This window comes from Gasterosteus aculeatus, chromosome 7, assembly GCF_964276395.1.
Source record: "Gasterosteus aculeatus chromosome 7, fGasAcu3.hap1.1, whole genome shotgun sequence".
Classification (NCBI taxonomy): Eukaryota; Metazoa; Chordata; class Actinopteri; order Perciformes; family Gasterosteidae; genus Gasterosteus; species Gasterosteus aculeatus.
This window is the reverse complement of record NC_135694.1, coordinates 14,122,332-14,138,491: the sequence shown is the minus strand read 5'-3', so window position 1 is coordinate 14,138,491 and position 16,160 is coordinate 14,122,332. Positions and strand designations below refer to the sequence as shown.

Below are 16,160 nucleotides of genomic sequence, written 5' to 3'. Positions count from 1 at the left end.
TCCATCTTGTGATTGTCAGCTCCAAGCAGATTGGTTCTCAATGTAGGGTTCCATCTTAAAAAAATGATTTCGTAAAATTCTGTTTAAAAATGCTGATTCCATCCATCCATCTATCCATCTTCAAAGCTGCTTATCCTTCATACAGGGTCGCGGGGGGGCTGGAGTCAATCCATGCTATAAAATCAGGTCACCATAGTTTTATTGCAAATGTTGCTCACATCCTCTTAGACCAAAATTTGAGCCTGTGGGGCTCTGAGGAATGTTCAAAGTTAACAGCGTCTTAACCTTAAACTACAGATGAAAGACTATGTTAATGTTGCACGTCAAATTAAACAGCAGAACCGGGGCTACAAGTATATACAAGCTAAACAAATAAACAATATCACTACAGAAAGAACAAAGTCGGCGGATCCAATAGATATGCAGCAAACCCCTATCCAGTAAACCCTCAGCGTACCAGAGCCAAAGAACATAAAATCCTTTTTGCCAAAAGGTAGTTGTAAAATGTCCCTTTCTGTAGCAGGTTGCTAAGAAAAGTAGCTTCTAGGAGCTTTTTTTCTTAGGTGGAAAATTCAAAGAGTACATGTCAGCCCATTGTTAGCCAACCTGACCCTTCTCCAGGAAGATGCTCTGCTGATCCTGGTTGGCTGTTAATGTCATGGAAATGGCTCAATTCTACAGGCTCTAACCATTCCAACAAGGTGTCAATCGCGCTATTCGGCCAATTCTTCACCCAGAAATCACCCTGCCAAATGACAAGTCAAGTCATGAAGTCATTATGTCTTGGATTTTTTAGTAATTTTTTAATGGTACAATACAATAAGTCTGGGTTCATTTGAAAAAAAAAAGAAATAAACCTATATATGAGATGCATTGACCACTATCAGGGATATACAAGTGAAATGAATAGTTGGGTTACACCGGAAAAATGCAAATGGCACAGTTTGGCACAAAATGATCCAAAAACCAAAATTCTGTAGATCTTGCCTAAACTGTCTACTAAAACAATTTCTAAAAATGTGTACTTCACTTCATCAAACTTGTCCTTTGCAGAGAGAATGTTAACATATTGTGCTATGATCTGGTAGAGGTTTGGAGCCATAATACTATAATTCTAGAGGGATAATCATCCTGAAAGTGATTTTTATTTAAGGCAAACCTGAAACCTTTTTATTTCTGCAGTGTGTCATCTTCATTTTGTCCTAACCTGCAACATACATATTTATATTTATACATCTGGATACAACCTCAAAGGTGTTCCCTTTATTATGACGCCGAGAGTATATTCCTTTTTATCATGGGTATGCAATTTGCGAGCAGGGGCCTAAAAAATGGCTTGGTTCTAAAGAGGTTTAAGTACTACAGTAATCCCCCGTTTATCGCGGGGGTTACGTTCCGAAAATGACCCGCGATAAGTGAAATCCGCGAAATAGAAAACTTTTTTTTTTTTTACAATTAGCAACTATTACATGTATACAAATACAGTGACTCGCGTGTAGGCCGTTTCACTGCTCTTCAGACTGGGCCGCTGCATCCTGACTGCGCTCTGCAGTGTTCTCTTCTTCTGAAGCCCGCGGTGCAGGTGTGTTTGTTCGGGAGAAGAACATAGTGATAGGCAGCTGTTGTCGCTCTTTTTTCTTCTTTGCAAAAAGATCCTTGTACACCGACATGCCACCATCGATTACGTTGGAGAACTGTAATGAACGGCTCGGGAGTGAGTTTTTAGCGAATCAGAATGCAGAGCACAATGCACCAAAAAAAAAAAAAATGCAATATGAAAATCCGCGAAATAGCGAATCCGCGATAAGTGAACCGCGAAGTGGCGAGGGATCACTGTATTTTCAGAAGCGGATTAATCCACATCTACAGATCTGAATGGTGTGATCTAATGCCTTTATAGTGGATTTTTGTAAAAAAAAAACTCCAGAAGTTCGACCTCAGAAGTTAATTTGGTCCTAATCAGCTTTGGGACATTAGCCTGCAATGAGAGGCAGCCAACTACTAGCACTCAACACAAGCATCCTCTTCTTGTTTCCTTTCCTCAGACATGGACCTAAGTCTGACCCCCACTGGGAGGGTTGTTAAGACCAAAGGGGACACCTTGTCCGTGATGATGGAGAAGAGGGCCTCGGCTGACACTAAAGTGTCGTGGACAAAGGTAATGCTGCCAGAGTTCGAGGGAAGTGACAATTCAACTTCAATTTAAATTCCTTTATGAAATGGTGAGCTGGATGGTTGTACACAAACATATCTACAATTTGCACTACCTTGTCATTCATCATTCATAATTTTAAGTGATTGATTGTTGTTGACGGATGTTAGGAAGTTAAACTTGCACACTTGTGGCTATTTACTTTGGAGGGATTGAGGAGTCTGCCATACCCGCAATATGTTATTGAGCACAAAACAGATCTCCACAAAGCCGACCATCTTGCCATGGAAGCTGAACGTTGGTTTTACCCAAAAGCACAAGCTGAAAGATAAATGGAGCTCCATGCCTTACATATTTGTTGGAAAGAAGCCAAACTATCCAGTCCAGCAAGTGAAATCTGAATTTGGAACAGGAATTGTGAAAACATGGCACCGTAATCATTTGTTACTTATTTGCTATTTAGTGAGATAACCTGCACAGAAGGATGATTCAAAGCTGCCACACAGACCTGTGACAAGGGGACAGGATCAAAGCGCACCACAGATTGTTGGTGAAGATAGTCCACTTTCCTCAAAGTTCGATTATGTGGAGAGTGAAGAGATATTTTGTCACATCCAAAGCTTTTCATTAGAATGCAAGGTACCAGAGTACCAGATGAAGTCCAAGCTGCCACACCAGCCAGAAACCTGGAAATTGCCGATATAAACGCTGATAAAATAGACCGTTTATTTGCCTCTCCCCACTAACCCTGAAGCAGACGAAGATCCAGAAAGGGGGAAATTAGCTGAAGAACCTGAAAACCTGTGATTAGACTGGGTTATGATGAGTTGGGAACAATTTCCAACCAACCCCGTGACTGGCCTAAGCCACTGTGTGTTTGTGGGATGTCATTCCGATCTTCAGGACGGCACCCATGCCAAATCCTCTGTTGCCAGTCTATGGCATTACGGGATTGTTTTAGTTTAATATCCAAGTAGTTGGCACCCACAGATTAAAGCGATCTAAACATTTTAGTTTGATGAGGACATCAAATATTCAAGAAGGGGGGGTGTGTAGCCCTGCGTGTTAAAGCCAGAGTCTGTTCCTAGGAAGTTATATACAATAACTATACTAATTTCTATTTATTTTATTTTGTATAGCCCAAAATCACAAATTACAAATTTGTCTGTACACATGGGACATCCCTTGTCCTGAAATCTCCACCAAGCTCCCCAAAAAAAATGAAAAACCCTTCGATGGGGAGAAAAAGAAACCTTAGGGAGAACGGCAGAGGAGGGATCCCTCTGGACAAACTGCAATGGATGTCATGTGTGCAGAAGGAACAAAGTAAAAAATCCACTCTACCTTCCTACAACAGAAATTATTCAAATATTGAGAGTAGTAAGCCAGGTGCACGGCAGTACCAGATATAACCACCATCCACAGAAACCTGTGAGGAAGGAAAGGACAAAGAGTTCAGGAAAGAAGCAAATTGAAAATAGTGAGAGTAGTAAGCCAGATATAAGGCAGGACCACTGCTGGGACAACCACCATCAGATATGTAACCACCACCAGATGTAACCATCACTATAACCACCATCCACAGAAAACCTGTGGGGTGGGAAAGCACAAAGAGTTCAGGAAAGAAGCAAATTCTGTTAACTTGGTACAGTAATTTAACAGAAAGTAATTAAGTTTAAAGTAGACATATCACACTCATTTTAAGACTCATACTTGTAGAGTTCCTTTTGTTATTTTGATAGCTACTGTAACAAACCCAAACACCCCATCATTCCAGTAATTAGGTAACTCAGCTTACTCGGCTACATGTAGAATAGTCATATGCATTAGATCTGGATATCGAATTTCAGTTTTAACATGTTTACAGTCAAACTGTACACAGGAGCTGTGTACATAGACTTGCATAGTCAAAATGTCACTTTAGAAACAAAGGAAAGGTGGTCATATTCTCAGGCAAACCAATATGTGAAATCTGAAATAAGGATTCATAGAGAACTTTTAAGAGAAAATGAAGGCAGGTAATTACAACTTATTTCTTTGAATACTGTTTTATACACATAGCATAAAATACATCACAGTGACCGTGACTAAATTAGAGTTGGACGTATTTTGTTTTGTTTTCAGAATGGAAAGGCACTGAAGGAGCCAGTGTTCAGTAATTTGACCTATGGCGATGCAGGACTCTACGTATGTGAAGTTTCCATGACTGGCCTCGAAAAACGTCAGAGCTTTGAACTGATTGTAGAAGGTAAGTGAAACTGTGTGTGTGTCATACTCACATCTTCTTTTTCCTGTTCTCAGATATTTTCTTTCTGAAGAAGGCTGGGGTCATAACATTTTGTTGAATGTTTTCACCAGGAAAGCCTGTGATCACTAGTCTTACCGAACACAGAGCTGACGGCGACAATTACAAGGTTTTGACATGCGAGGCTGAGGGAGTACCCGAACCCAACTTCCAATGGAGCGTCAATAGCACAAATGTAAGTGTGTGTTTAGTATCTTGAGCAGCAGCATCTTGTTATAGCATCACACCAGCATCCTCACCAAATCAATAGTCCCGTCCCCATTTGTAGCCCCCTTAATTACAGACCGAGAATTTTGATCTCAACTACACACCTGTAAAGTATCGTGACTTCATGACAATTTCTATTGCAGTGATGCTGTGTGATATGACCACAGACATATAAACACATGGAAAACAAACAGCCCCCAAACCTCTCCTGTGCCCACATCAGTCTCGTTGCTCAAGAGGGCTCCTGTTAGGGTTTTCCCTCTTTTCCATCCTGACAGCCATCTGGACAGTGTTTTTGAGGATGCGTGGTAGTGCGAATGTATGGTAACTGAAGAGCTCTCTCTGACAGGAAACAGCTGCAGCCATAATGCATCAGTTTCAATTCTTCAGTCTTGAGACAACCTCTCCTCACCGTGTGGTTTTAGCGTGAGATCGTGATTCACTCAAAAGAAAAACGTAATCATGTAGATATTCTGGTCAGGCTCCATCCTGAACAGGTAATGCTCTAACAACGTGGCAACATGTCTGTCGGATGCAGGTTTGTTGGCAAGGTAGTGCTTGGCATTCGCTGCAACAGAAGTCCAGGACTCTGGTCTGTGTACTGTATACGTAATATGTCGAATGGAGGAATTGATAATGTGTGCATAACTAAAGACTTTGCTGCGTGTGGTTTTTGCTCTGCTTCCAGGAGAAGCGCTCCTACATCAACGGCAAGGCCACCCATAAAATCTCTGTGATCCCCAATGTGAATCTGACCGTCACCTGCAGCGTCAGCAACAAGCTTGGAGAAGATGTCAATACCATCAACGTTTCCTCCGGTAGGTTTGCGCGTGTTCCCTGTTTGTTTAGTAGTGGATACAAATCATGTAGTTTCACATGCATTGCTGTGTTACGACCTTCTTGTGCTTGAGTTGATGCTTTGGGCTAAGCAGGTTAATTAGGAAGCATTCCTTGAAAAAAGATAAAGAGGTTAAATTAAAACAAAGCTAAACTCTCTGTGCGAGGCTTGTAATTTAAAGCATGAGATTCCAGAAATGTGCTGGAGTGTGACAGCTTTTATCAGCCAGTGATTTTTCTGCAACAAACAAACTGCTTCTATTGTGTGACTGACTGCCAGTCACAACTCATTAAGCTATGTTATGTTAGTTATGATGCGATGGGAGATGCATGTTAGTGAGGTCAGTCTGCAGTGGACAAACTACAATTTTCTAAATCTGGACTACAAAGAAGCACATCTTAATACATAGTTTTCAGCAACCTCAATGTAACCTTTGTAGTTTTCCAGCAGGTTTAACAAATCATTGAAAGTTCACAACATCTAACTAGTTAAACATTTCCAAGTCGGTTACTTACATGATCTGCGTTAAACTATTTTCTCAACCCAGGCCAATATAATGCTGATTGGTCTGACTTGGGAGAAGGGGTTTAAAGTAAAAGGGGCTAAAACGTAGCTTTCTTTGTTTGCTGCTCTACTCTCATGAAGATGATGAGACTTTTATGAGAACCCTGGATCTATTTTCTGCATTTCATGTTCATATTACTACTCGTATTATTAACATCAGTTATCTGTCTAACTTGCTTACATGGAACATTTTAATGGTGGCAGTGTTGTCGGGAATGGGGTAGGCAGAGGCAGGACCCAAACGCAGACTTGACAACAAAACACTTTAATAGTCAAAATCAAAAATGCCAAGGGGCAAAAAAGCGGACGGGGACCAGGAACTCACAAGATATTCAGGGAATCAGGAAACATTTATTGCCATAATATGTCAGACATACAAGGAATTTGACTTGGCGGTTGGTGCGTAACAGCAGACAGTACCACAATGGACGACAAGACAACAGTGCACGAGGAATAAAATAAATAGTTAGTAGTATAAGGCTATGGGTTAGTTTAAAATAAAGGAATAAAAGTTAAAGTAACTTTTAATCAACAGGGTTGTCGTGGCACAGGGGTAGAGAGGGTGCACTGGGAACCGCAAGGTTGGTGCTTGGAGTCCTGGCTGCCCCATGTCGCAAGTTGAAGTGTCCTTGAGCAAGACACCTAACCCCTAATTGCTCCCTGGGCAAAATGTTTAAAAAAAGCCATGTTAATGGCTAATAATGTAATGTAAGTCGCTTTGGATAAAAGCGTCAGCTAAATGACATGTAATGTAATTTTTAAATAACGTGCACCAGCGAACAGGAAGTGACAAGTGTAAGTGACGTGTGCAGTGTGAAAGAAAGTGACCGGTGGAATGTCAAAGTCAATCGATGGGGGACGGGGCTCTGTTGATGAGCCCGACTGCTGAAGGGAAGAAACTGTTTGTGTGGTGGGAGGTCTTAGTCCTGATGGACCTCAGCCTCCTGCCAGATGGGAGGGGCACAAACTGTTTTTGTCCGGGGTGAGAGGGGTCGGCTATGATCTTTTAGCTCGCTTCAGGGTCCTTGAAGCGAACAAGACCTGCAGGGATGGCAGATTGCAGCCGATCACCCTCTCTGCAGAGCGGATGACACACTGCAGCCTGCCCTTGTACTTGGCTGTTGCTGCAGCGTACCAGACGGTGATGGAGGAGCAGAGGATGGACTCGATGATGGCCGTGTAAGAGTGCACCATCATCGTCTTTGGCAGGTTGAATTTCTTCAGCTGCTTCAGAAAGAACAACCTCTGCGATGTTGACAGCATCGTCCACAGACCTGTTGGCTCTGTAGGCGAACTGCAGGGGGTCCAGGAGGGGGTCAGTGAGGGTCTTCAGGTGGGACAGGACTAGCCGTTCAAAAGACTTCAACAGAGGGGAGGGGAAGGTGATACAGAGGCGTGAGCCCCTGAAGGGCTGGGGGAGGTTGGTGGAGGACCATCAGGACATTGTCAAATCTGCTGTAGAACTCATTCAGCTCGTCTGCCAGGCGGAAGTCATTCATGGAGTGGGGGGTTTTGGGCTTGTAGTTAGTGAGGTGTTTGAGGCCTCTCCAAACCGAAGCAGAGTCACTTGCTGAGAACTGTTCTCAGAGTACAGACGTTTAGCATCTCTCACCACCTGGCTAAACTTGTATTTTGACTGTGTGTACAAGTCTTTGTCCCCACTCCTAAATGGCGGATCCTTCTGCAAGCATAGTTTGAGTTCCATTGTGAACCAGGGTTTGTCGTGTTGAAACTCACCCTGGTCCATGATGGTACACAGCTGTCCTCACAGAAGCCGATGTAATAAGTTACAGCCTCTGTGAACTCAGACTGTTAGTAGCAGTCCTGAAACCATCCCAGTCTGTGCAGTCCAAGCACGTGTTGTGCGAGCAAAACAAGGACTAGACTGGAGACTTTACTCAAAGCAATATGGCAAAGTATATTTGCAACAAGAGTATTCTGTCCTGCAGTTTAACGTGCAGAGACCGATTTCAGGCAGTTTAACAACAACATGAAAGAAGGCGTTTAATACAAAATGCGCTCGAATTATATAGTCGAAGAGCATTAAGATGAAGGCGGCTCCTGCTTAGAACCCTCGGGGAGCCCCATTGGAGCACAGGGACGTCCTTCCCTCTAGGCTCTCGGATCATCACGCCTCCCGTTGTTCATGAGTTCTACATATCAGGATGTTTGCAAGATAATATTAATAATGTAAAATAAAATGTTTTGCATATAAGTGCTAGGCGTAGTTCTATGTATGGACATGTTATTCTTAAAATGGTGTTACGCCCCAGTCTAGGGGTACCTAAGGTGCAACATGAATAGGCCCCAATCTTCCCCGTCTCCCAAATAGCCACACACACTTTAAGTTTGTATAGGGGATATTTATTGAAAAAAAGCTCTAGGTTGAGAAAAACCCAGTATGTTGAGGCAAAGACAAACCACGGCTTCGCCGTTGCCCATCCCCAATATAACAAACAAACCAAAAAACGAACCTAGCTAGAAAATAAGACGCTGACCTACCAAAACAAAGGAGAAAAATAATGACATCAGTCTTACCTACCTAACTACTTTAAAACAGGAGAAAACCAACTCAAAAGAAAAACAGAATACTTATTCAGCTTCACGGTATGCTACAAGTGGCTGGTTGGAAGAGGAGGAGGACGAGGGTTGTGCTCTGCTGCTGTTCTCCCCTGCTCTGGTCTGCTCTGCCTCGGACGCCATCTTGGCTTCCATTATATGCCGGCTGCAGCCAATCACAGGACGGGTGGGAGACCGTCCACCAATCCGCGCCTGGTGGTGGCACATCCCTGTTTGAATAAAGAAACCAGAAAGACACCAAAAGAAACCCACAAACACTACACAGATGACCCCAGTCATAACAAATGGGGAACAGGTGGTTCCTGTTGAACTGCATTTGCATACTGTCACAGTAACAGTGATCCAGCGTGTTCTCCTCTCTGGTGGGGCATTTCATAAACTGTCTGTACTTAGGAAGTTCATGGGTGAGATTACCTTTGTTAAAGTCCCCGAGGACAATAAGTAAGGAGTCCGGGTTGGTCCGCTCCACGCGCCGTATCTGGTCGGCGAGTGTCCACTGTGCCTCGTGCACCTTGTCCCAGCCGGCGGCATGTAAACACCGACCAGGATGAATGAAGCGAACTCACGGAGGGAATAAAATGGTTTACAGTTGATGAAAAAAGTTTCCAGATCAGGAGAACACTGTAGATCACTGTTACGTCGTTGCACCAACTGGTGTTAAAGAAGAAGCAGATTCCTCCACCCTTTGTCTGGATGTTGAAGAGATCATCTCTGGTGAAAGAGCTCCTGGAATCGCAACAGGAAACATAATTAACAACAAAAAACCTCCGGGGGTCGGCCCGGTGGGCGGACAGAAGCCTGCTGCAGGTCACGGGCAACCGTGCTCTGAGGTGCCGGCTGCAGGTCGCGGGTAACCGGCCTCGTGGGCGCCGGCTGCAGGTCGCGGGGAACCGGCCTCGGGGGCACCGGCTGCAGGTCGCGGGCAACCGTGCTCTGAGGTGCCGGCTGCAGGTCGCGGGTAACCGGCCTCGGGGGCGCCGGCTGCAGGTCGCGGGGAACCGAGCACGTAGGCAAGGGCTTTCTGACAAGGGGCAAAAACGCAGACCGGGAACGCACAAGACATTCAGGGAATGACAATGCACAATTTTGTTTGGGTTTTTAAACAAAAAGCATTTACATGTTTTATTTGCCTTTTTATTTTTTTAAAGTTCTAATTTTTATTTTTTTTATTTCAGTTTTTAAGGAGCAAAAGGAGGAAAAAGGTAAGAAATTTGTTTTCTTTTGTCCTTATCTTTTACTTTCTAGACTTTTTAAGGAGGATCAGTTGAAAAAAAAAGCCACTCTTTTCAGATCCACCAGTATTAACTAAAAACGGTTCTCCTGGTGGTTTCTCCAACTATTCATCCAACATACTCTCGCCCTGCATGTTGATACATGATTGCATTCAACACTCACTTCTCTCTCTCTTGTATGTATAGACCTAGCCACATCTCTTTACATGTACACTCCTCTCATCTTATTGTTCTTAAAAGAAGACATATTATGAAAATAATATCGCAGTTGAGGGGGCCGCCAACATTAGCAGACCAAGTGGGAGTCTCACTTACATTGCCTTGGCCCTCACCCCATCACGTCCCCTCGCCCTCCGCCACATCCACCCAACACAGTTCCGCACAATTCTCTACATCTCATCCCAGGCTTAGAAGGCACAACAACGAAATGTATTAAAGTGTGTCCCCATAGTTTTACAGCTTCCCGCCCCCCCTCACCGAATATGCTCCGTATCTGAACAGGAAAATTAATTAATAATGAATTAACCGATATTGACTACAAAAAGAAATGGAATCATTTGAATCAATAATGCATTAATTACATTTCTATCACAGTTTAGTCGACAAATATTTATTGATTTATTTTTAATCATTTGTTGTTTACATTTCATAATGACACAAGAGAGGCATGCCATGCAAACCACGTTGTAGTGTGGTGGGGAAAGAAGCGAGAGGGCAAGGAGGGAGGGGTTAGCGGGCTCATTAGCATTAAGACCTCAAACGTGTCTTTTTGAGCGGAGCTGTTTGAGACAGGCTGAAAGGGTGCTGTTGATTATGGTCTTTGAGGTGTTTTGACAAAAGAATGTTTTAGACGAGGGGAGCATACAGTTTTTTGGCTCGCAAGTTACTTTTCAACAACCCACTATCGGCCGGCTCGTCCGCCCGACTACTAAATAAATAATAGTAATGAGTAGCAGTGGTAATCAAACAGAACAAGAACACTGCATACCATAAGCGCAAAACGAATCGATATAAGAAACCAACGAGCCTCTCATCCGTCAGAAGCGAGGGAACAGTCACAACCAGTCCACACATTCTTGGTCAATAACTTTCACTGATTGGTGTCAGGCAGGGTTGCTTTTTAATGAAATGTGTTAGTAAGTAAAGATCGCTAATTAGCACTACTAAGTTTTCCGTGCATGCGTGATAACTTGATTTATACGTGATTTTTTTTAAACAGCAGGCGATCGTCCGGCATTGCTTTAGCAATCGACCGACATGGCACCCATGTTTTAGACATTTCACCCGCAAAGAACCACGTCAACTTGTTGTAAAAGAGCATAATGTGGCCCCCTTTGAACAAATCAACACTTGCAAAATTAGCACCAGATTACACAGATTATGAGTATTTGATAATTAACTGACTGCGTGTTTCCCCTAGGTTAAGAGCTTTTTGGAAGGGTTGCGGATGGACAGACACCACCATTTTCTGACGCACGCTTTCTGTCCGCTGGTGGGGTTGTGCTCACCTGTGTGTGCGCGCAAGTGTAACACAAATCGTTATATGGTGTCACCCCTACAGAAAGCATAAGGCGGTTCAGTCTCAATATGACCTTTGTTGACCCTCCGGGGTCACCGAGAACCACATGTTCAGTCCGATGAGTCCATGTGTGTGTTATTTCTAAACAGATCTGGAAATATCTATGATATTTTGTGTTCTAGACTGCTCATAAGATTATTATATTTCATAACCCAATGTGAAATCCTATTATGCATATGCAGGAGATATAAGATATTTCCAAAATACTCTTCAATAGCACAGCTGTATCGAACCCAGTGAGAAAGTGGTGCAGGGTAAGACTGAAGCATTTACTCACTAGTCTTTACTAGATGTGACGGAGCAGAACATCAGTGACATAAAGAGACACTGATGAACTTCTTCTTCCTTATAAAAGGAACACACCACCAGCTCCAAAATATCCAACATTTCATCATGTGCTGCTCATGATTCAAAGAATGTAAACAAACACTTGGTCAAACTATAAACACAAGTGTTGCGGTGAATGATCTGCTAAGGACGCGTCTCGATTTTGGTTTCTCTCTTCTCATGACTTTCAGAACTTCCTGTAGAAGTGTTTCTGTGTGACTTTGGGTGTGTTAGTCCCACAGCTGAAGAGTACTGCTGTCTATTGTTAGGGTCTCCAGAGGATTCAGAGGACCAGGCTAAGCTCATAGTGGGAGTGTTGGCAGGGCTCCTCATAGGTGCTGCCTTCCTGGGATTGATCTACTGGCTCTACATGAAAAATGCAAGGTATAAAACACACACACACTTGAACTGAATTTGTTCTCTAATTATAGCGATTGTGCCACAGTCTCACAATAGACTAAACAAACACAACTGTCTTCCATTGTCTGTCACATTATGTTGAAGCATGTGATGGGTGGCAGACTGAGAAGGTCATTCTGTAGCATAGGTGGTTCATGTGTTTCCAATTCTGTATACAACACAGACAAGGAAGCTGGAAAACTGGTGAGAAGGAGGTGGGAACATCGGAGGAGAGCAAGAAACTGGAGGAGAATAATCACACTGTTTAAATACCCTCAGACTGTGATATATGGGATGGAAAAGGTACACAAAAAGGCCGGAAGGGGAACTCCAATCAAGCTTCAGTTTGAACGTCAAAATACATCTCAAGTATAATTTAAGTTTATTACAAAATCCATCTTATATGTCATCATTCGTTTTAGTTTTTTTAATTCAACAAAATGTTAGCAGTACAGCCCAACATCACAAATTTGCCTCAGTGTTATCTTAATCAGATCAGTTTAGACTTTTGGTCAGAACAATCATAACGGTGTGGTAATACAAGCTTCTGGGTTTATCAGACAATGTGGATTTGGTGTGGTGGCCACACATGGGCTTGTTGCAATGTGAGGTTTGCAAATCAAACTTCACCCACCTAATTTGTATGATAGATTATTCTATATTTTGGATAACACTTTCTCAAAAATCCAAGGGGGTTTTTGAGGCCAGCACCCCCCCCCTCGCCTCAATACATCTAAATTGAATACCCATAAATGAACGACAAAGGGCATCTGATTGACATTTTTGGATCTCATGTTTACTTGAAAAACTAGCACACAAATTAAATAACCATTTCATCATGACAGGCGGTGCCTCAGTTTATTTTATTCATCTTTATTGTGGGTGCAGACATATGTACCGCATACACATGCGACGGCAATGACAGTCTCTTGGTCCATCACTTGAAACAGTGAAATATGAGAATGCTGATCTTTTTCCAGCACAAGAAAGGGTCAAAATGCTGATTGTTCAAACTTTTCCTAATGACGCATATTTAATTAACATGCTATTGTGTTAACTAGTAAGCAGGTTAGCCGGCTTCCAGCTCCAGTACCAGCTTGTGTGTTCAGTGTTAGGGTAATCATCTCACCTGGAAGGTTTTTCACATCTGACTTTTCCCATATCTCCTCAAGCACTTTGGTGAGTAAGATTGACATATTTGATAGGATTGATGGCCAAGAACTAATGAAATAAAATCTACGTTGTAATAGATTGGAATTATCCTTTAAGATGATGAGATGTGTGTACATTTTTTTTCCGAATCTTACATGATTGAGATGATATTGAATTTTTCTGTAGCCTTAGTGGGGAAGAAGCAGTTGAAGGCAGCCATGAAAGATAAAAAGTATACACTTAGATTGCTGACACAATCCTTTCCACAGCCTGAAGTTAGTCTAGTTTGTGTTTCTTTGTTCCTGGTGAATGATCGCTGTTATGTTTTGTAATGAACAATTCCTCCTGGGCTGTGTGGTAGGGGGTTTTACTGTTTAGCTCTTCCTTTACGTTTCTTCCAAAAATGTAAATCCCTTTTACACTTTTTGTATGACAAATGACGTGTTTCAATGTTTCTTTTTATGCGCTCTGTGAAGCCTTTTTTTGGGCCCTATACTGCTGGATACTGATGCCCTACTGAAACTGTCGTCAAACGTTAAGATAACCTCAACATCTCCTAACCTTCGAGCACTGGCATATCGATTGTCTAATGCAGTGGTCCCCAACCACCGGGCCGCGGACCGGTACCGGTCCGTGGGCCGTTTGGTACCGGGCCGCACCACAGAAAGCTTATATATATTTTTTTTCTGAAAAATGTTTTATTTTGAAAATTGACCGGATTTTCTCCTAATTATGTGCGCTCGTCCCTCTGACATATTCCCCACGCGTCACCAGGCGTTTTTCTTCACGTTTACAATTGTCCTCTTACCGCGCACGCGACTACTATACCCCCCCCACCCGTCAGACCTTCTCGACCGGTCCGCGAAATATTGTCTGACATGAAAACGGTGCGTGAGGTAAAAAAGGTTGGGGACCACTGGTCTAATGGATGCCCTCTACACGAAGACTCCTAGTTAGTCATAATACTGGATGTACTATGAATGATTCCCACACCCATGTGAAGTGTATTCTAACTGGCACTCAAACTCATTTTTTATAGACTGAAAAAATTGTATACATTTTAAATTAAAAGACACTTTAGCAAATGAAGAGTCATGACGTACTCAACCACTAACTACTATTTTTTGGAAGCGATATCTTTTCACTTTTGTCCACATATCTTTCCACAATTATTCATACTGATTAAGTTGAATACACTACATTGTTATCTTTATGTCTTCATCTACAGTTTCTGTACCATATATGTTTCATGCTTTTAATTTGATAGGCTTTATGCCAGGTCTCAAGTCTGCTCTTGTATTTTTTATGTATTTATATTCCGTTTGCACCCTCACTGGAACGTGATATGCAGCATGCAGTTTTCTTTTTAAAGCGTGCATGGAATGCATCAAGCATTTAAAAAGGAACTTTTTGGGAGAGTTACATGAGCGTGAATAAGGTTATACAGTATATGTGCTTATCTCTGCTGTATTGTTGTTATTATGTCATTCATAGCTGAGTACTTTGAATTATAACCCATGTTAAAGATAGTGGTTATGGATCATAGGAGATGTATACAGATGGTGGCTCTCTGGTATTATTATCAATTGACTCAGGTACATTACCCACAATGCAATACCCCAAAGACAGAGGGTTGATAAGACAATGTAAGAGAAAACCTAAACCATGGTAAAATTTATAGTTCAGTGAATTTAAACTTGCTGAATACACTCATGTTGTAAGACTCAAGTTCTTCTTACAAAATAATCATCTATCTGTCACCCCAACTATATACAGTATTCACATTTCTGAGAATACCAGTGGAGTGGGACTAGCCAATGACCAGAGTCATCATCTGGCAGCCACATCCTTTGTGTAATGTCAAGGATTGACATGTGGAACTGTTTGTAGACAGCAATGATTTTCATCACCTGGAAGACGAGTACCAGTTTCAGTATTTCAAGTTCACTGATCATAAAACTGTTAATGTTACATTGAAGGAACCAGATGATCTTTTGGTTGTCCAAACTGTAAAAAATGGATGATATTCCATTCTTTTTCATTTAACTATAGAGGTTACCAATGTAGAACACCTCCCTACGCAGCACCACAGCAGCGTAATGATATTGTGGGTGTAGTCCTCATGCCTTTTGACGCTTTTCAAATAATCAGGTCAGCAGTGACACCAAAGATGATGAGACAAGAAGGTCATAGCAGTGTTGTAAATAAAGACTTCTGTTTTTGTACATAGTTGACAATAAAGTGTACATTTTGAAACAAGTGTTATGTCTCGTGCATGTCGGTTTTTGCCAATGATTGCTAACATATAACATATATTGCTACATTAATTTGCAAAGACACATGTGAAGTTTTAAATGTTAAGAGGCCAATTTGCCGTTTTCTTCACAATGCCCCCCTTACTCACTATTCGTAGTTGCAATTTTTGGGATAAAAACCACTGTGACTAAATGCGTTAAAGGTACATTTTTGCAATGTTTGAGTCACGTTTTCAATTAAAATATGCATACATATCTGACTTCTATTTTTCAAATGAATGTGAAATACCGGCACTCTTTTTGTCCACAGTCAGCAGGACTGATTGAACGAACAAATGGTAAAATTAAATAAAAATTAAGAAAGTAATGGCTAAAACAGAAAATAATTGGGTATAATGTAGCTCCGGTATGCTTACGTATGCACAGACTAAAATACTGCCTAAAAATATAAAGGAACAATCTTTCATGAATCTTTCAACACCAGCCTCACTACAGGTGCAAACAATGAGACGACGCCCAGAATAGGACTAGTTTTGCATGCGCATAACTTGTGTGTCACATGTCATCTCA

At 42.0% G+C, this 16,160-nt stretch overlaps 1 protein-coding gene across 2 annotated transcripts in view; it reads left to right on the top strand.

Moving 5' to 3' along the window:
* Window positions 1-15,591, top strand: part of alcama (activated leukocyte cell adhesion molecule a) — a 59,649-nt gene extending 44,058 nt beyond the window's left edge. For both annotated transcript variants that reach the window (XM_078107245.1, XM_040181967.2), the window contains exons 9-15: window positions 2,046-2,158; window positions 4,277-4,400; window positions 4,511-4,632; window positions 5,353-5,482; window positions 9,822-9,848; window positions 12,054-12,168; window positions 12,368-15,591. In XM_078107245.1, coding sequence (XP_077963371.1) covers window positions 2,046-2,158; window positions 4,277-4,400; window positions 4,511-4,632; window positions 5,353-5,482; window positions 9,822-9,848; window positions 12,054-12,168; window positions 12,368-12,452 — 716 coding nt within the window. In that variant the 3' untranslated portion in view covers window positions 12,453-15,591. The remainder of the gene's footprint in view (window positions 1-2,045; window positions 2,159-4,276; window positions 4,401-4,510; window positions 4,633-5,352; window positions 5,483-9,821; window positions 9,849-12,053; window positions 12,169-12,367) is intronic.
* The last annotated feature ends 569 nt before the right edge of the window (window positions 15,592-16,160 follow it).